Consider the following 21,149-nt stretch of genomic DNA (forward strand, 5'->3'; position numbering starts at 1 on the left):
GTGTATGTCAAAACTACCTGAATTCAATCAAGAGTCATGAACTGAGAAGCTTTTCCACAGATTTATTGCACATTCATTTAAAAAAATCATTGGTTCACGTTTCCATTCTAGGGGGTAATCAGAACAGGTCATGGCCTCTACAATATACAGGACCTCTACAAATAAAGAGCCTGGTAAAAATGAAGAAATCTGACATAGAACCATGTGCCAAAAGCTTGTCTGTTTTTCCCCAAACAGCTTAAAAAAAGCCTCCCCAAACCAGGCTTTGCAGAAACCACAAAAACAGGAGCTAAATATGTCATTACAGCAGTGATTAGTACCATCTTCTTTTGGATACCTATTTGTTTTGCAAGCCTCAAAAGAAGATGGGTTTAGCAACATTGACCTATGTAAGTACAGGTCATTTCTTAGCCCACCAGGAATTCAGAGATTTCCGGGGCTGCACGGGTTGTTATGGTCACTGCCAGACCTCCTGTAAGGCAGGCCAGAGACTCTGTTGCTACGTCCTGCAGTGAGCACAACTTGTGTCCACCAGAAACAGGCAACTCAGCCAGCAACCACTGCCAATGCAGAGGGCAGGAGGGTGGCCGGGTGAGCCCTGCTGACATTGGCAAGGCCACCGCAGAGAACAGCAGCTAAAGTGTACAGTTCCTCTGCCAGGGAATGAACTGGTGAGAAAGCACCATTCTTTGCTTAAGAAATGTATGCCTTGATTCCGGGTCCAACATCCACCCACTGGAACATGTTTTACCTTTATCTGCCAAAAACTGAGAGCCACACTCTTCGAGTAGATATCTGAAAGAGTAAAACAGTATCAGAGCAGAGGTACAAGGATGTCTGAACCTCCCAACCAAGCCTTTACTGCAGCAAGACTGCTGGTGAACCCAGCGACTCTGATGAAAGCAGATGTTCTGTTGTGAAGCCCCACTGTTCCCCACCAACAGCTTTCACCTCAAGTGTTTAAACCATACCTGTATCCTGGTGCCGGGATCCGCCGTTCGCCTCAGATGATACAAGAACCCAATCCAAAATATTTTTCAACTGGTGAACTGCCCTGGGAGGCCCTGGGACTTCACAGCCCTCTCACAACGACTGCTGCAGGGATGGATTTTCTGACCCAAATGTGAGGTGCTCAGACACCCTTGGAGTGAGACTCTGCAGGTACCAAACAGCTCCGTCATTACGCTGCCAGCTTGAGGGATCTGTTGGAGAAGGCAGGCCTGATGGCTGAGTACGAAGCAGCCTGCTCGGCAGAATATGACTTCATTGCCAGACATGGTACAGGACAGCTAAGGCAACAACAACACTATCTGAAAAAAAAGAACAAATAAGCAATAATTGGCTACTAGGTTAAAAACAATATGGGAAATGAGTTTGCATGTTTCTGTTTAATAAAAGTTTCACCTGTCAACAATAACCCAAGCACTCCCTCCCTTAGGAATCCCAGTCCTGTCACTTAAATATTTATACAGCAAAGGAAAAGGTATGAACAACCTGAATTTTTTAAAACCAGCTGTCACTGTGAATTACCTTTATATAAACCCTTTACAGGGAGGCCACCACTTCTACTACAGGGTCTATTGATCAGACCAGTCCAGCACCCAAGCTGGAAGCTGACATCGACCTCATCTTTCTGTGTAAGTCCACCAGACAGGGGGAAGTGCAGCACATCTGTACCACTGTAAGGACCAAACCCTGCACAGAACTGTAAGCTGCATTTGACAGTAAAAAGGGAGTCTCCTACCAAAGCTAAGGAGTGTTAACAGGTCCAGCACAGTACCCCAGAGCAGACTAATACCAAATGTATTCGGTTTATCTGGAATCCTGGGCATAGGACTCATCTTGGAGAACGTGTTGAGCTGTCAATCTGAGAGCCATTTCTTTGTACTTAAAGGTGTCTCAGATGAGGCAAAACCAGTTCTCATCTCTGGCCTGTCTACAGGAACTCTGGTTCACTGCTGAACTAGATTGTGTGAAAGGACAACGGTCAGCTAAAAATGAGTTGTCGTCTCTGACAGCAAGTTAAGTGCTGCGAGATGTGTTCTTCCTGGTATCAGGTGGTGTTTTTCTTCCTGTTCCTTCTCTGTGCATTTACTGACACACAGCAAAATTAATCTTCTGTGGAGGACAGGAGCTCATGCCTAAAGTTCTGGTACTGGCCACCTAAACCAGAGAGGCTGCCCTGATTTGCAGCAGTCACCTGCGCGTCCCTGCAGAACTTGCAGCAGCAGGAACTGCCAAAGGATGAGCCACTCCCAGCCATGCCTCACACAGCAGCTAACTGGGGACTTTGCCAGGGCTGCCCAAAGGCCCTTGGGCTTAGAAGGAGTTACCCTCAAACCGCTTCAGGGTGAGCAAAAAGATCACTTTTTGCAATTCCCTTCTGTTCTCTCTTGATTTAAAATACCAGTACACGTTGTTGCCACTGGAGGGCATCACACGAAGACCTGTCTCTAGGCTGCACCAGTCAACAGACAGGTTTACACAAACCATCTGTGGCTGAACAGTTAGTTTCCAAAATGGTTACCATAATCCTGCAGGACATCCAGCGTCCCTCCACACCCAGTCCTGGAGCCAGGAACAAAGGGACCCACGGGCCTGTGAGCAAAAACACACAGGTGAAACAATGTCAAGAGCACAAATACAACAATAGGCAACACAACAGCCCTGCAGTACAGGTTAGCATGTCCAATTCAAACCAAACACATCCATTTTCTACAGGAACACTTCGACTTTTAACTTGCTGCCTCTAATTGCTATTAAAATCTTGTAGGTAGATGAAGTAGGTCCTGACTTTATCTCACAGGCAGGCCTTGTTCTTCCACCATTTAATTTAGGAGGATAGTATCAGTGGAGTCAATATAATATCACTGGCTCCACTTTCTTAGTCCTCCAGATCAATCTCCATAAGGAACTCCTAGGAAGTCTCAGGAACTGACCGTGCTCTCCTAAAGGCGACTACGGAGCCTAACCACCCTGCCTGCCCCCAAACGCAGCTCTACCTTTGTAACTGCCCACTTCTGTTTTCCAACAGTGACCAGTATCACCCACTAGCAGTGCACAGCAAAGCAGCCAGGGACCAGGCAAAGGTAAGGCTCTGCTTCCCGCTCAGCTCAGCACCGGGACTACACTGACTCACTGCACAGTGCTGGGACAGCTGAAGACACAACACTGATCTTCTGTTAAATTTTCTCTCTACTGCATTTATGCTGGTGTGCTCAATTACCAGTATATACTGGGACTCAGCTGTCCTGGCCCCCAGCTTTTCCAAGCAAGCTTACATTTTGAGCTTTACTTGTTCTGCTGCAAGCAATACCGAGGCCACGAACTGCTTCATAAAATGGCTGTAAGGGGCTGCACTCTCTGCCAAAAGGATGGCCGTTCCACAGCTGGAGCTAAATAAAACTGGTTTTCTGCAGATGCAAAGCTGTGGCTTAAACACAGCACCAGAAAGGCTGCAGCAGCAAAGAGCGGGGTCTCACGCTACTTCCTAAAACCAACTCCACCGGCAGCTCCTCTTCACGCAGGGCCGGTCCCGCTGCTGCAGGCGCTGCCCGAGCCAAGTCCTGCCTGCAGGCAGCCGCAGGCAGCCGGGCCCGGCAGCGCTTACCTGCCGCCCCGGGGAAAGGGCTGCGGGCAGCGGCGGCTCTTCACCAGCCGCGGCACGGCCAGGGCCGCGGGGGTTTCCACGCCAGACGCCCATCACGGCGGCAGACCCTGCAAGGCGATACACGGGTGACGGCGAGAGCCGGAGGCCGCGAGAGCCGCGCGCGGCTCCTGCTGTGGGAGCGGGACGGCCGGGCCGCCCAGGGCGCCCACGGCCCGCTCTGGCGGGAAGGAGACGACGCCCGACCCGGCTCCACGGGGCAGGGGGCCCACCCCGCGCTGCCGGGTCGCTCCGCGGGGCCTTTACGTGAGCCGCGAGCGGAGCGAGGCCGAAAGCCGCCATCCCGCACGGGAGGCCGCTCCCGGCCGCGGCCCCGGGGCGAGCTCCGCCACGCCGCCGCTCTCCCGCCGCCGGCCGCCTCAACCCGCCGCGGGCAGGGAGGAGGAGACGCTGCGCCGGAGCTGGGGCGCGGGCCCCCCCCGCCGCCATCGAGGACACCCAACCCCCCCGCCTCACCTCGTGCCGCCGCCATTTCCTGCGGGCGGAGGCGCCGAGCCGAGCCCCCGCCCCGCCGGAGCGGCCGCCCACCGCCACTTCCTGCCCGGGCGCGGCGGGGGGCGGGCGGGCACTAGCCGTGGGGCGGGGGCCGGCTCCTTCTTTGCTTGAATAAATATGACCTTACAGCCGGGCGCCGCGCGGGCGCGGCTTTCTCCTCGCCTGCGTGGCCGTGGTGCAGGGCGCGCCCGGCAGCAGCCTCGGAGGGGAGAGACCACTCGTGTTTTACTCTGGGTGGGACCTCTGTCCCGGCGCGGTCCCCGCCGGCCACGCGTGGCGCGGGGGAGCGCGGGGCCGTCCGCCCTCCCGCCGCCTGTCCCCGGGGAAATGGCGGCTGCGGAGACGCCCGGAGCCGCCGGGAGCGCGCCCGCGGCTGGTTCGCGACGTCACAGAAACGCCAACCGGGCCGAGCTGAGCCCAGGGCCCGTCTCGGCTTCAGTAACGCCGCATTTTCCCGAGAAGTAGTTGCCCGAGCCCACCACGTGCTGCAGCCGACCTGACCCTGGGCTGGGCAAAACGTTTTTTTTCCAGCGACGGCCTTGTCTGTAGCTCACCTGTTGCCTCTAGCAGCCCCCTCCCAAACACCACCATCTTGTGCAACACCTGCTTATCTTGTGCGGCTCCTTCCCGTCTGATAACAAGTGCTTGGTCCAGCAGATTTAAGCATGTGAATAACATCCTGCTACAGGGTCAGGCAAGCAACTTCCTTTCCCCCTGGGCCCTGGTGTGGGCACAGCTCTTGGCGCAGCTGAATGAGAGCCCCCAGCTCTCGTGGGCTGCAGCAGCCACCGCGTTTCCACCAGCAGGGCTGGGGCCGTGATGAAGTTGCCGAGTTATCTCAACCCTGGGGCAGGTGGTTCATAGCTCCCAAACCCGGGGCTGGGCTGGGCCAAAAGTAGCGTGTAGAGTCCCTCTATTTGGAGGTATCTTGCAGCCCATTGGATACACTTAAGTTTTCTTTCAATCTCTAAACAAAATTCCTTATGTTCCATCTACAGTGTTGGAAAGCACGTGGTCAGGAAATGCCTGTGGCCACCACAACACCTCCTGCCCTGTCCTACTCCCGTGCTGCTCTGAAAGGTGCAGTTAGGCTGCTGGAGTAGACCTATTTATTGTGCCTGTGCAGTGAGTCAGATATATTTCACAGCCTGTATACTAAAATGCTTCATGAAATGAACATTAAATAGCCTTGCCATTTATAATCTGAGTTTGTAAAGCTTTCTTGTAGCAAGAGTCGGTAGCTTGCCTTCACCCCTTTGGTGTAGCTTTTCCTGCCTCCAGGAAAGCACCTGCTGCATTTAGTATAGGCCTAGGCTTTGGGAGAGCTTCAGTATCCTCAGACTAAATAATTTCATGTCTTACAGGTTGGCTCACCACCAGTCAGACTGGCCAGCCCAACCCAAAGACTTATTTCCCTGTGTGCACCTTTCTGCTGCAGTGCATGGTTAGGAAGGGCTCAGCTATTCATGAAGCTACAGCTCGCTCTCTCCTCTGGGCCAGCTGCACTTCTGGGTTTCATGGCACTCCTAATTCCTCAGGGCCTCCCAGGACAGCCAAAGGCAGGAAAAACAGTCATGGGAGGGAAAGCTGGGGAGTGGATGGTTGCTAAAGCTCAGCACAGAGGCAGGTGTCACAGGTAGGGACAGGCTGCTGGGCTTCATTTGTAACTTTTATTCTTGCATAAGGCAAAGAAATAGCCAGAAGTAAAGAGCAGTAGCCATAAACCACCTCTGCAGTCTCCATATTCTGGAGGTAACAAAGCTCTGCTTGGCCTCAGCAAAAGAAAAGCAAATTGCTCATCAGACTCCTCTTCCAAGCAAAGTAAACACTTTGCCTCCTGCCCTTGAAATGGCTTATCAAAGAGCAATATCTCATCAAAGCCTCTTTGAAACCTGGGCTAACTACTGTTCGTGCTATTATTAACTGGAGGCAATTTGAGAAGGGGAGGTAGGGGGCTTTGATTCCTCTGACATGAAAGCTTTAAAGACGAAAAAGAAGTCATACTATTGACCTGTGATGCCATGGCATACAGATAAAAGCCTAGCTGTCATTTTTGCCTGCAGAGCCTCACCGTGACTTCAATGGCCTGACTTTGGGGTAGCTCAGGCCTGAATCATGAACTGCAGCTTCCCCCCTTGGGTCCCACAGAACATGACCTTTTCTCCTCCCTAACACCCCACAAAGGCAGGGAGAAAAAGTCACACCGTTTCCCATACATGGAAGCACGTAATCTACAGTGATGATTTATGAAGCCCAAAATTTCTGAGCATGCCCAAAGAGATCACTTCTATTGACATACAGGAAAGGACACTTAAGAAGCAGTCTGACTTCCTCACAGCCCATAAGATGTAAAAGAAAACCTTTGTTCCTGCTGTAAAATTTAAAATTCAGCGGCGTCACTGTTACAACCTGTTCTCTTGATTCGCATGCCTGTCTGTGCATTAACCCTAGAGTTAGTATCTGGCTCTTAAGAGTTAAATAAGCCAAAACGTCAAAGGATAGACAGACAAGAATACAAATATATATACAAAGATCTATTTAAATCAGAACTTGACTTTTTTTCTTTTGCTGCACATGGAAAAGCAGCCATTGGCTTTTAGGCTGTGTGGTGACCTCTTGATCCCTCTGTAGCTTTCTGCATATTGCTAGTGTATCTTGGCTGACACTGGGTCAGCCCAGTTGCAAAGCTATGAGGAGTAGGTCTGTGCAGGGAGCTTTCTGTGCCTACAGCACTAGTATCAAACTGAAGAAAATCTAAGCTCAGGGAGCAGCTGATCAGAAGAGGTGGGGATAGGTGGGAACTTTGCTCAGCCATGGCACCATGGCACTTCAGGTTCAGACTATAATAATGTGACCATGTATTTGCAACCAGTCTTGGGGCAGACTTCCATCGGAAAGCCAAAATGATCTAAGAGGTGGATCCGTGGGTGAAAAATAACACCTAAGAGGCAGATTATGAACTGACCTAAACCAATGAAAGTGACGTATAACTTCACCAAAATCAGTGCGTTGGGAAGGTTTTTTTACTTAAAAGTCCTGCAGTGGGGCTACTGGTGGGCAGATGTTTCTCTGTGGGATGCTAAGTGGGAAAAAAAACCCCAAAGTCCCTTTTTTTCAGACCACCTTCTAGAAACACTACTGACTCTTGTTACAACAAAAGCAACACAAATACCACTTTGCTAATGCATACTGAGCCAGACTTAAACATGTCACTGATATTTACTTAACAAATATTGTTAGGTATGTACTCTGATGTGGTTCAAAGAACACTTGTTTATTTAAAACAGCTTATTTTAAAACAAGGCTTTTTGTTTTCTTTCTTTCTTTTTTTGTTCCTGGCATGGTAGAGCAGCTAAAACTTTCTGCTTTCTGACCTTGACTTGTCAGAGATTTGTCATAACAGGGGACAGCATATTTGCACTGAGTCTGCCAGCATGGATTTTCAGGGGCTGGGAGAGGCTGCTCACTTTCAGGGCTTGGTTGTATGGTGAGGAGAATTTCATTCTGCTCTCACAATGCCCTGAAAACTGTCTGTTCATTGCCGTTGGAATCTTTCTCCCTAACTATCCCCAAAAGCTGTGGCTGATGTTATGCATGCCGTTCCCAGCCCAGTCTCGGTGGGGTGGCTGGGCATCTTGCCTGTTTCTTAGCACTTACATTCATGCTATATCATTGCAGTCTTTCTTACTTACAGTAAACAGCATCTGAAATAGCTGGCACCACCCACCGCTGGGGACAGGCGCTGGGACTCTGTGCACGCGCCGATGGCATTCGGCACTCCCGCGAGTCTCACTGAGGTCAGGACAAAGTGCGCAGGGAGGATGGATTTCTGGCTTCTCAGGAGCTCTGATCAGTATTTCTGTAAAGCGGCAGTGACAAACCATTATGAAATTTTCTAAATTTATCTTCCCCCTTTTTTTTAAAATCAGCGTGGTTCAACCCAGAACCCTCAGCAGCTGCCTGGCAGCCCCCAGGACTAGACCAGGGTTTGCCACGGGGTGGATGCCAACAAGCCACTATGCTTCCCTGCAACTGGTTTTACTCACCTGCAAAAGGGCTCTGTCAGTCTTCTTGTAAAGCACCTAGGGATCTGTAAAGGAAAATTTTCATTTTCTGTAAAGAAAAATATTACAAGCAAAGTAACATCTTTTTTTTTTTTTTAGGCAAAAAGGGACAGTTCTTGCTGGAGGTGCAAAGCAATATTCCTCACACGTTCCACACTGCAAATACCAAGGGAATCTCATCAAACATATTCCATTTCATCTTTAGGCTGAAGACAAAGCCATACCTCCTCCCAAGGAACTAGGGAGCTGCAGGATCACTAGGATGACGTCATTCTACTTGGTTATAAAACATGCTGCACGCTGAACTTGGCACTCGGTGTGCTCAGGTTGAGCTAAGAGCTAATGTAATGAACTCTGGGGAAGGATTTACATCAAATACCACTTTGGAATATTAAAGACAGACAGGACCAACTTCTCACTTGAATAATTACACACTGGCTAAATTCCTCCTTTCATTTCAAAATCAGGCAATCACCTTTTTCACTTCCTCTCTAAAACTGCGTGTTGCTGTGCTATTTCACTACCTCAAGAGAAACGCATGTGATTAAAGGATAAAGTAACTTCTCTTAATTACCATGGGCTGAACTAAGCTTAGTTTTAGCTCTAGCAATGACTCTTGCCACTCGAGGGGGGGAGCAAGCAAACCAAGAAAAGAGAGATTCAAATTTCAACAAGTGTCCACAGCTGCTTGTATTTGCTAACATAACCTCAAAGGCAGAGGTGCCTGTGAACACTCCTGAACTTCAGTTTGCATGTGGGAGTACAATACAAAAGACCTTGCATACATATTCACACTGCATGCAGTAGCAAGCTGTTTTAGTTAACTATGTTTGTGTTCTCCTTCTGCCTGTGGATAACAGTGTGAGGCTTTCAGCCATCATAGGTTATTTTTCTAGTCTCACTTTAACTTGAATCAGAAAAAAGATTTTCTTGTGGTAAAAGTTGTTGTAAGCAGCAAGAGTTAGTTTGAAAGGCAGGATTTAGTCCAGCATTATGGCTGTGTGTTTGAAGGAGATGCACAGCCAGGGGAAGTGAAGTGAAGGACTCCTAGCAAATGGGATCAGAAGAAAAATGGAAGACAGAGAAGCTGAGAGGGAAGAAGTGGAACATCAGAATACCAGAAGACCGTTTCCTGGCCTGAGAAAGACTCACTGTTAAGCCATAGGGAGGGCTTGAAGGTCCAGGACTTCAAAGGTGATTAGAAGCCTCAAACCCATTTTGCTTAGTGGCTCTGGGTCCTCTGGCCTTTTCTAACTCAGTTGCCTTGCTTGTTAAAGAGGATGCTAACACATAGCTTTGCAGAGTTTGCAAAGATAAGTTCACTGAGGTTTGTGTGGGAGGAGATTCTTAAAGATGTTAAACAAGGCAAAAAAAAAAGGAAAATATGAGACACTTTGCCCTAGTAACATTCAAAGCAGGCACCGAGAGAAAGCATTTGGTGGAGTTACAACACAGAAGTTCTTTGCCCACAGAGCCATAGATTCAGCAGAACAAAAAATAGCTGAAGCACCTGGGCATCCCCTTTGTTCTGAACCAGCAGTACAGGCTGCACAGGGACAGGGCAGTTAATTTAAAAGCTCATTTTCTGCATCCAAACATCATGTCAGGATGAAATGCAATCCATCCTGGTATCATTTAACGAGCACCCCTGGGACCACTGTACCTTAGAGGCATGATGTGACACGTCAGCAGAGAGATTATTTGTTCTGAGGCTTGTGAATAGCTCTGAGAGTTCATTTCAAAGTGCTCCATGCAGAGTCATGACTCAAACCCTTCTGGTCTCACAGAAGGGCACAACTGACTACAGTTTCCCTGTGCTGTTTCTGAGCATCCTGTAAGGGATTAGTAGATATTTAATTTTATTATCCTTTCTTCTCTTTTATGTGAATGAGAATAAGGAATGGCTTTGTCATTGCTTCAATTCCTTCATGTTCATGACACATTTTCTTAAGTGTCATATCAATGATGTCTCTACTGAGACAAGCAGACAGCCACAGCAAAAAGCACTGCAACAAAAACTTAAGTCATTCATTCCATTTCAGGTGATTTTTAATTCATATGTAGCCATTGGGAAAATCGTAGTATGAAAGCCATCTTCAGACCTGTGACAAGGTAGGTGTGCACAACGCCTGTCTGGTTTCTCCTTTTGTACAAATAAGCAATTACTACACAGAATTTTATACCTATCCCTTGAAGGGGATATTCATCTAGGGCAATTTGCTGAGGAGCCAACATTTTTTTTACCAAATCATAATAGTTCAGGCTCACCTGGAAGCAACTAAAGTGATATCCAGGTTTAGCACCAGTATTACCTGATTGAAAATATGCAGCATGGAAAATAGAGCAAATAATTCTGAATGGGTCATTTAATGCTGAATTGCTGAACTTTATTCAGTTTTAAAACACAAAGCTTTCAGATTAAAACCCCAGAGGTGCACAAAGGACTTCATCATGTCTACATTGGAATTTACTCTTGTATTAGCATTAAAGCAAGAACAAATGAAAAGTGCAGACACTGTGTAAGACTGCCAGCCTGTCTGAAATTGTGAGTAACTTCAATCATACTCTTTCAGCTTATTCCAGTGTTCTCCCTTCCATGGTGAAGGACCATCAGTAAAACCATGGTTCTGTTCCAAGCAGAGCTCCATCGCTGAGTGACAGTTCAAAAAGCACGGGAAGACACACTAAACTGGAAAGGGTTCAGAGCACAGGGCATGGGATGTTGCTATGTAATCTTGGAGAAGAAAGTAAGGGGATCTGGAATGGCTGAAGAATTTGCAATGGGATCCGAAGACGTCTGGGTCCTGGAGCGATGAGTATCACATTAGAGCTATTACTGCTCCACAGCAAGGCCCTTCTGCTGCATGGGCAGCAGCCTAGAACCACCCCCACTGAACCTGCACAGTCTCACACTGCACAGAAGGCTTAAGAGGTGTAGCTTGTAGAGAGAAGCTCTGTGGGAAGAGATCTTAGGTGAGGATCAGGCATCATGGTTCCAGACTTTAATTATAATCTGTCCCTGGCAACAGTGAAAGTTAAATGGACAACAGAATGAACAGAGCTGCATTCAGTGGCTGCAAATCAGTGGTTTATGTTAACTGAAATTATTGTACACCAATATGGACATAAATCTGGCTGATACAGAGGATTGATTAGCACAGCTCTACACTCCAAGTAATGGCATTAAAGATGCAGTGTGAATTTCAGGGAATTAATCATATTGATCACATCTTTTTGATAAAGATGCATCAGGCATTTTTATAGTAGATTAAATCAACTGCTTTTATCATTCATTAATATAACCCAGAATATCGACTATGCTTATGAAGTAGTATTTTTACCCCCCTTCCTGCAGACATTCTCTGGGCCCATATGCTGTTACTGTTCCTCTCCTATCCTCATTGCAGCAGATAAGTGGAGAATGTGTGATACAGCTTGCCTCTAATGAAGCCAGAGCAGCTTTTCCTTGAACTAGGCAGAGGAGCCTGCATGCAACAGAAGAGATCAATGCCAGGTAGCAAATTAAAGCTGATTACAATAGGTGAACATATAGGGAAACACAATGTAATATTGCCAGGAAAACAACGTATCTGGCAGCCAACTTTCCCTCTCCTTGCATGTTCCCTTTGAAAATAGGATACTTGTTTTTTTCAGCCTTCAATGGAAATATATTCGCTCCTTCAGTATTGACTGTAGAACCCCTGGAAGATCAACAAGGACCTCATGCCCTCTGTCCAGCTATTGTCAGTGAGACAGCGGCACGGTCTGGGCACTCCTAGGCAGGATCTGAGCCTCACCGCCTTAGGCAGTATTCACACATCGATGAACTAACGGAAATTACGAAAGGGAATTCCCTGCCCCAACAGCATAAAACCCAAATTCTATGCAGGAGGGGAGAGCACACAAACAGGGTAAGGGCAGCACTGGCAGAAAGGCATAACATAAACATGAACATTAGTGAGCTACAAATGGTGGTGGCCCATGAGTCTTATCAGTTGGAGATGAAGGAGAAACACAGAAACAGGTAACACCCGGAGTGGCCACCCGTTCCTTTCTTACCTGCTTTAAGGCTCCCACTGCTGGAGTCCCTGAACTGCTACATCATCCATCACTCCCATGCTTGTGCTTCTTCAGGAATGGTTCAAAATGTCTCTGAAGTCAATTGCCTCTGCACTGACAACAGTCAGCAATTCTTTCAGTGCTTTTGGAGTGCCTTTCTGCCTACCGGGCAGGCTGACAGGATACTCTTCTAGTCCTTCAGTGGAATACAGCGTGGCATGGCTTTTAGCTGTGAAGAGACTTGTCCAAGGGCACACAAGGGTTTGATGGGCTTGCCAAGGGCAGGCCACAAACACAGGGGCTTGACAGCCATATACCATCACGCTTATGCCAGTCCAACCCCCTCAAATCTTCCCTTCCCCAGACAGCAAGTATCTTAGTTATCTTTAAAAGAATTTCATGTATCTGTTAGTCTGCAAACTACAAAGTAAATATACATTTCAAATGAAATGGCTAGGACTTTGACACTTCTTAAAATATACATTTTATTATTTTCTGGTGTTTGCTATGAAGGTTTCATTCAAATTGTGATGGTACAGAGCCTTTACAAACTTCTTGAGTTAAAGGTTTTTGTTGGTGGTTTTATGTTCTGTTTCTTTCATGGCAGAGGAAAATACATAGGCTATAAAATGTTGAAATTCATTAGCTGTTTAGTATTACCTCTTCATATATGCTGTGGAATGCTTTGTAGAAATACTATATAAAATAAGGCAGACTTTGACAGGGAATTCAGTCATAAAGTTTCATGGGAAAAAACAAAAAGTTCCAACATATCATTATTTTTGTAGCCAAGGGAAGATCAGGTCGTCATCACTGGTTTGTGGGAGAACTACTGCAGTTCTGGTGCTCAGACAGGATACATTTCTTGTTTATTCTACTATTCTCAAGTGAGACCTTTTCAATAAAACTTATTTTAATTAACATAAATCAGACAATATTTAAACATACACATCTATCCTTACAGTGCAATAAAAATGTATCATTGTATAGTATTTTGTATTTGCATTATGAAAATAAAAGGTCTGTACATCAATTAAATGTATATTAATGAGTATGAATCATGTAAATTTGTAATGCATCTAAAGTTGGCTTTGGCTTTTAAGTATTTATAAATTCATAGAAAATATTGAACATCTAACAAAATAAATAAAACGTATCATTTTAATCATAGATGCTAACGATCAACCTCAAAAATTCTTGTGTTATTTTTTACATTTGCTACTAAATTTCTTAGAGAACTCACTTTCAGTAGTGCTCAGAAGTGAATGATTGCACCTTCTGTGATGTGAAAAAATAGAGTACATCTATTTTTCATAGATCAAAAATTCCTTCTTAGAGAGTTGCATTTTGAATGATTGTTCTATGTAACTGTCTTAAGTGCTTATAAAAAGCATGTAGCTTTCTCATAAAAGCTATGAGTCTCTATTAATAGATACTTCTTTTTCACTTGCAGGATTGAGGATTAAGCAAAATCTTCTAGTGAATGTCCTTTTTATGAGGATTCTTCAAGGTCTTCCAGCTTCACACACTGGTATGAAGATATCACAAAAATATGTTCACTAATAAACCCTCTTCAGTACAAGTACTGCAGCAATCCAGTGTAATTCCACTTGGTAGGCTTATTTCATTGGAGTCCACACATGGTAGTTTGTGGAAGTCAACTGCTGACCTCATGTTCTCTTGAATTTGAAAGTTCCCCAAGCGCATGGGCTAGCCTTACTGTAATACTGAAGAGACCAAAACAAATCTCAAATCACATGAATAAAAGTGAGCTTGAACAAATATGCATCTGGTTAGTAAATTACACACCATGGTCTAATTGCTATTCTGGTGGTGGTCGAAGGCTCCGCAGCTTCCTTTCATCTAGTCCTTTCCAGTATTTAAAGTTATTATCCAGATGCTGCATCAAATTTGGCAGGTCTGCAAATGCTAGGGAAGAAAGGGCAGAGTGTATTTAGTTTGCAGAATTGAAACAGTCACATGATTCTGTCTGCTTAAATATCATTTGAAATGTCTGGGCAACCGTGTGAAGTAGGAAAGCTTAGATCTGTCATACTGATACTTGAAATGGTTTTGGCTGCACAGCTCTCATCACTCATGTATCACTCAGGCCACTGAGAACAGTTCTGTAAGTCTACTTAATACTGGTATTGCAAGTCCCAGCAAAGGGACCCACTTTTCCAGGAGGGGCATAGCTAATTATGCTTGTAATTATTCTGCTTCATCAAATCTCAGTCACATGTCATGATCTGGCATTCAGGAGAGTCACATTTCTGACCACTTTTACCACGGAGGCAGCACTTGGATGGAAATAGCTGCTCCCCCAAGCAGTTTCCAGACTGTAGAAATTTGTCTTGAAGAATAGCTGATATCAACGTGGACAAAATGACTGTGCCCAAAGTGCTATCAAGGAGAATATGGTCTGTTCTCCATTTAGAGAGAAGCAAGTTTAAAACGAAGGAAGTTAAACATTGCCTGAATCTAATGTATTAGATTCATGCTACAATGCTACAATGGCTTGTAGCAGTATCAAAATACTTCTAAGCAGTAATAAAGTTATTAAGCTTACTTGAACTGCAGAAATCTTCCCTTTTCTCCCCCTTTCTTTAGAAGCCATAAGAAAGCAATTTTATATCACAGTAGTTTTAAATGTTCACAAAATAGTTATCGTCAGGAAATGTAGCAGAGTTTTGCTTACCATCCCAGGCATCAAACATATCGGTAATGAAGTAATCAATGAATGATATTTGGGATTTGGGGATGCTGCAAGTATTTCTGTCAAAAACTGGCATCACAACAGGTAAACCTTGCCTCTTTTCTTCATCAGTCTGCAAAAAACACTCTTGTGATTATTCATCTAAGACACGTTCTGTTAATGGGCTTCTTTTAGCAGCAGATTGTTCGGCACTGACTAGAGCATGCAACTGCTAAATGAACAGAGGAACCTGAATAAATCTGAAGCAGCAGCAACTTACTCTCAAGCACCTAGTCGTCTATGTTTCAGCGAAACAGCAGACAAATAGTGCCTTCCAGTGTTTCCCACAAAGTGATACATTTACCTTCTGCATCTACACACAGAGCTGACCCTGAGTAACTTCACACATCACTGATTAAGTTATGACTGCTTTGGAGCTAAAAGATGCTCAACCATTTTCAATCTCTGATGGAAGCGGCAATCTGTACAACTCAGAGATGGCAAAAAACCTTTTTTAATCCTCTTCCCCCCGCCTTGAGGTACCAAATCCCAATTGCAGTATTTGGTCTGTCACTTGTAATAATGATTTTGCCCTCTCCTTTCCCCCATCTTCCTAAAACCTTTCTTCAGCACAGTGTGCTAAGGTCTTACAGCATTTCTTGGAGTGAGTGCTGCTCCCATGCTAACACAAGGACCTGATGATCCTATTCTTGAGGCATAGCCAGCACGTGGTACACAGAAGGCACCCTTCCTCTGCCTCTTGTGATGGGAATGCATTTGCAGGCAAAACTCAAAAAGCCCAGCTCCAAACTGAACAACCTGAAAGCTTAGATTTTTCAAAAACTGCACTGTAGAAGTTGTCAACTTTTGTCTGTCTGAAGGCATCTAGTCTTGTATTGGCATGTGTAATATCCCATCATTTAAGATAAAAAAGCTGTTATTTTTCACATTACGTAATGCAGCCTTAGGTGTCCTGGAATACTGGCAGCATATGCACCCTTCTCTTCCCTTCTACACAGATGCTCACCTGGAATTTGAGCAGCCCATTTTAGCTGCCTTACCTGTGCAAAGTACTCCTCTGAGATGCGTCCGGCCCACTCTATACACTGTTCTATGGGTCTGCACGGATTGGAAATGTCAGCACACTTTATCAACATGCGTTTGATAAGGATACGGTTTTCAGGGGACGTGAGAACAGTTTTGATTGACTCTCCATCACCATTATTCTGTAACATTTAAGAATTAAAAACAATCCATTAGCAAGGTCTCTGTGCACTTACTTAAAAACTCTGTGCTTTGGGAATGCTTTCAGCAGATCCCACAGGGATCAGTCCTGCTGCTGGCTACCATATTTGATGTTCAACTGAATTTATAGGGGGATTATGAATGTTAGCCACAGCTCTGAACTAGCACTGAACTCAGTTTCTGGATTCAGTCACTGTCTTTGTGACAGATCTCTTGGGCACCTTTGGGCAAGTCATCTAATCCCTCTATGCCTTATCTGCCTCCTTAAAAGTGTGGAGAGGATCCATTCCTCACTACACACATAGTGATGAGCACTGTGTAGGCACAAAAATGTAATTCTCTGCTGAAATCCAAGGATTAATGGACTTGCACATTGAGAGTGGAATAGCTGGTTTAAAAAAAAAGGACTGGCCCGAGATGCACGGTCATCCTCAACATGCAAACCTCATCAGCATGAGCATCAATCATTCTGACAGCACTGCTACTATTAGGAGACTCGGATCCCACATTGTCTCCCAGGCATGCTCCTCATTCCCTTCCACTGGACCCACGTTAGCCCATCAGTCTCTGACATGACTGGGAATTTTGCTTTCTGAGAATTTATCAGTATTAAAGCAATACATTAGAAACATGCTTCCAAACAGCCTCATCTTTCCTCTCTAAGTCTAGGAAAGTTTTCAGCCCACACACAGCTTATATTTGGTTCCCAGGCAGCACACATAAGCACGTCAACGGTACTCTATATTTGGAGCCAGTATACAGCTAATATGAGTAAAGGCTTCAATGATCCAGATTAGAAACTATTTTCTGTGGAGCTCTGATGAAGTTTCCAAAGGACAGAGATTCAGGATTAAAGTATCTTAAAAAATTATCTGTAAGTACAACATTGTTACTTGACTCTTTAGGGATGGGAACGTACAGAAATTTACAACACCATCTACTCAGAATAAAACCCCTTTGAAGCAAGGAGTATACGCTAGACTTCTCCGGCACCTAACAAGGTCTTGATCTATAGTCAAGAGCAGTGGAGAAGAAACAGTAATGATAATGATAATAAATAATAACAATAACGATAACAATAATGATGATGATGATGATGATGATAATGATAATACTAATGTGCCACCAGTTCCTGCAGTATTTTGTACGAAGAGGGAGATACAAAGCAGCAGAAACATTCTAACCTTTTATTAGGACATGTTTTTCAGAAGAAAGTTCTTGTGGGGAAGAAAGTTCTTCCTAAAGGAAGAAACTGACAATAATTAAAAAAAGATTATTTGGTAGTATACTGGCTCAGAAACACCAGCTCCACAGTTCTCACCAAAATGAGACTCTCAAACCAATTCTTTTCCCTCAGTTTTAGATATGTAGAAGGGAAGATACAGAGAAAACAAAGTGAGGTACATACATCTCCAAATGCATGGCAAAATTATGTAAGAGAAAGTCAAAATAGAGTGATGGAAGCTCCAGAAACACAAGCATGGAAATTAAGCACGGAAAATTATTAGACATCATTCAGTTAAGGATAGTAGAGAATATCCTAGTAGGTAAACCACCAAGAATCAAGAAAGGATGTTCGCTTCTATGATCTGTTGAAACCAAGGGCACAGTTCTACTTGCTGGATGCGGATGTCTTGGGAATAAAATGTGCTAACTGTACTTAGTCCCAGCATCCTGCTCAGAGTGCAGAGGTGTCTCTGCATGTCAGATGTTGGCTTCCTGTCATAGGCTTAGGTGACATCATGAAGGGAAATGGGAGGATAAAGGATGCTGGAGCTGGAAAGGATTTTTTTCAGTTTATGAAACAAAAGAAGAAAGGAAACAAACAAAGCAGCTTCTCAGCGTGGCTCTTTGAACAAATATGTATAAAAATAATAAATAAAAAAAAATAAGTGGAACTGTCCCATTTGGAACACTCGGTTGGCAGCTCAGCCTGCAAACACTACACTGAGTCACCGCCATGACTGGAAACCAGGCCAGGAAACACACACTGCCGCTGCAACCAGATATACAACCAGACTTGAAAGAGGATCTGCCAGTGTTGTTCTGCTAGTAACAAGCACAGCAAATGATCTGGTTTACCCACTCACACATTACAGGCCTTTTAATAGGAACCTGCTGAACTGAGAAACTCCCAACCAAAAGAAGGAAAACATTTTGCTTCTTGTTTTCAATAAAAATTATATAGCCTTTGTCTTTCTTCCCATCCTTGGGCAGAATTTGCTGTGAATTGCAAATGCCTTGTGGGGCAGATTACTTCCCTGCAGCCCCTGGGGCTCAAGAGCAGAATTAAACTTTTGTTTGATTTCTATATGTCACTGTATTTGTTTTTCCTGTTTGACTGTACAAGTCCAAGCCCTGTTCTTCAGCAGCAACAGCTATTCATCTCTCTGTAACAGGCAAGAAGAGGAGTTTGGGCCTTTGGATGGATGCTGCTGCTCAAAAACCAGCTGCATCCCAATTCTTGGGGCTGGGAGGAGGGGCTCTGTGCACCCAGCCAGGCCAGTACAGAGCCCTCCAGCAGGACCAGGTGCCCTAGAGAGTTACCTACTCCACCCAGCAGCAGCAGGTCCCTTGTTCTTCTCCATGTCTCTTCCCCTTCTACAATGAATGCTGCTATGCCCACCCAGAGAGGCTGTCCAGCTGAGGACTTAACAGCCTTTCTCCTAGTTTAATCAGTAAAACCAGTATCCTACTGGGACTTTCGCTTCACATTCACATAGTTCTCATTAGCATCACTGGGTGCCAAGAACAAAGCTAATTCTAGCATATACTCCTGTGGACAAAGGTACTCTCCTCCAGTTAAGCCCCAGTCTGCTTCTGATGGGTGAAGGAACAAGACCTGTTCCTCTCCCACCTTCAGATAATAAAAAGACTGCACTCCCCCGTTACACACAACAGTCATAATGTGGCTTTCTAAAAAACATGGTAAGAAAACACAGAAAATTATTACAGCTCCTACAGGATGTTGCCACCGATGCAAACTTTATTATAACCATTTCTGAAAATCTTCTCTCTGCAAAAAAACATTCCAACAAAATTATACGCTGCTCTTACTGGCAACAAAACTGCTGGTTGAAGCTGTTATTGAAACTGGTGTGGTTTTTCAGAATGAGTTCTTAACAGGCAATTTCATTGTGTCCATGGGGTTCCAGATGGCTATTGATTATGTCTATATGATACTGTATTGGGTTTATGTGGCAGGGTTTTGGTAGCAGGGGAGGGGCTACTGGGGTGGCTCCTGTGAGAAGCTGCTAGAAGCTTCCCTGGCTCCAAGTCGGACGCACCACTGGCCAAGGCCGAGCCAACCAGCGACAGTGGTAGCGCCTCTGTGATAATATATTTAAGAAGCTTTAAAAAAAAACCCTGCAGTGGAGAGAGGAGTGGGATGTGAGAGTAACACCTATGCAGACACCAAGGTCAGCGAAGGAGGGAGGGGAGGTGCGCTGGAGCAGAGACTCCCCTGCAGCCTGTGGGGAGGGGGCAGGCTGTCCCCTGCAGCCCATGGGGGTCCACGGTGGAGCAGATGCCAACCTGCAGGCCGTGGAGGACCCCACGCCGGAGCAGGTGGATGCACCCGAAGAAGGCCAGAACTCTGAGGGAAGCCCACGCTGGAGCAGTCTGTTGCTGGGAGGACTGTAGCCCATGTCAGGGACCCAGGCTGGAGCAGTTCATGAAGAGCTGCAGCCCGTGGGAAGGACTCACATTGAGAAGTTCGTGGAGGACTGTCTCCTGTAGAGAGACCCCACACTGGAGCAGGGGAAGAGTGTGAGGAGTCCTCCCCTGAGGAGGAAGGAGCGGCAGAGACAACGTGTGATGAACTGACCACAACCCCCATTCCCTGTCCCCCTGCACTGGAGCAGGGGAGGAGGTGGAGAAATCAGGAATAAAGTCAAGCCTGGGAAGAAAGGAGTGGTGGGCGAAGGTGTTTTAAGATTTGGGGTTATTTCTCATTATCCTACTCTGATTTGATTGGTAACAAGTTAAATTGATTTTTTTAAGAAGACAGAAAACCCATGAATGCTGCCAGGCAGCGCTGAAGGCTGAGAGCCCTCATTTCCAGAGAATGTGCCACATGGCAGTCAATATACCTGCCCTTATGCTGCACCACAGCGGTTCCCATTGGGAGTGAGGGAGTAATTCAGCTTCTGTTCTGAGGCAAATCTTGGCTCCTTTGCAGAAATGGCCAACAACAATACCAAGTCTTGCCACTAGCACTCTCTCCGTGGGAGTGACTGTGTTCATCAAAATGGTATTTTTAACAGGAAAACATACAGCCCAAGGTTCTGTTCCCAAGTGCAACACCATAGCTCTGCAATATTAATAGGATCCAAGTGAGTCCCACTCACCCTCAAAACGTGTGATAACCATGTTAAGCAGAAGGGCATTCAAACCCAGAGGTGAAAGACACATTTCTAGTCTCTCTTTCTCCATGTTTCTGATTAATTTTCTCAGAATACCCATGTGGGGATTTCCTAGTGCCAAGGGTTCCCAGTCCCTGCCTAGGCATTTTAAGAAGAACTTGCAGTGTTGCTTACCCCATTTTCTTCTAGGGCTGCCAAGGGTTTATTAATGCTGTTGACAAACTTGTTGACATGCTCAAAGTGCTTTGTCATTTCTGTTGCTAAGACCATGTCAATAATGGCTTGGCGAAGGGTTCGATATTCATTCCTGTTTAAAGAAGGAAACAATTAAGAATGCTGGCTGGTTCACAAAGGGCTGCTTGCTAAAACAAGTCTAACAAAAATGCTACAGACCATTTTTATTGAAGAGAGGTGCTGGAGAAAGCAAGAACAATGATAAAGGTTTGGGCAGCTGCATCTATGCTGGATGAAGTACCCTTTGGTGTGCAGAGACATAAGTGCTAGACGCATGACTGGATCTCTGGGAGAAACAGTGCAAGAGGTGGGTGGAAGCAGAGGCA

At 45.6% G+C, this 21,149-nt stretch overlaps 1 protein-coding gene, 1 long non-coding RNA gene and 1 other non-coding gene across 12 annotated transcripts in view; all 3 read right to left on the minus strand.

The window, feature by feature from the left end:
- Positions 1 to 42: 42 nt before the first annotated feature.
- LOC141948451 (uncharacterized) lies at positions 43 to 5,032 on the minus strand. 4 transcript variants are annotated; one of them, XR_012630479.1, is made up of 5 exons: positions 4,124 to 5,032; positions 3,611 to 3,717; positions 2,528 to 3,413; positions 972 to 1,310; positions 43 to 795 (listed from the first exon to the last, which is right to left on the minus strand). It is a non-coding gene; the product is annotated as an uncharacterized LOC141948451 (long non-coding RNA). The 4 variants fall into 4 exon arrangements; XR_012630478.1 differs by having other exon boundaries at positions 2,528 to 2,598; positions 3,282 to 3,717; positions 4,124 to 5,025; XR_012630477.1 differs by having other exon boundaries at positions 2,528 to 2,598; positions 4,124 to 5,012.
- LOC141948523 (small Cajal body-specific RNA 15) lies at positions 2,766 to 2,896 on the minus strand. The gene has a single exon (XR_012630498.1).
- A 7,713-nt stretch (positions 5,033 to 12,745) lies between the features above and the next one.
- Positions 12,746 to 21,149, minus strand: part of PDE8A (phosphodiesterase 8A) — a 130,867-nt gene continuing 122,463 nt past the window's right edge. For all 7 annotated transcript variants that reach the window (XM_074880074.1, XM_074880072.1, XM_074880071.1 and 4 more), the window contains 5 exons: positions 20,764 to 20,896; positions 16,042 to 16,206; positions 14,984 to 15,113; positions 14,095 to 14,214; positions 12,746 to 14,012 (listed from right to left, as the gene is read on the minus strand). In XM_074880074.1, the coding sequence (XP_074736175.1) occupies positions 14,108 to 14,214; positions 14,984 to 15,113; positions 16,042 to 16,206; positions 20,764 to 20,896 (535 nt within the window). In that variant the 3' untranslated portion in view covers positions 12,746 to 14,012; positions 14,095 to 14,107. The remainder of the gene's footprint in view (positions 14,013 to 14,094; positions 14,215 to 14,983; positions 15,114 to 16,041; positions 16,207 to 20,763; positions 20,897 to 21,149) is intronic.

The sequence above is a fragment of the Strix uralensis genome, chromosome 11, assembly GCF_047716275.1.
Source record: "Strix uralensis isolate ZFMK-TIS-50842 chromosome 11, bStrUra1, whole genome shotgun sequence".
Lineage (NCBI taxonomy): Eukaryota > Metazoa > Chordata > Aves > Strigiformes > Strigidae > Strix > Strix uralensis.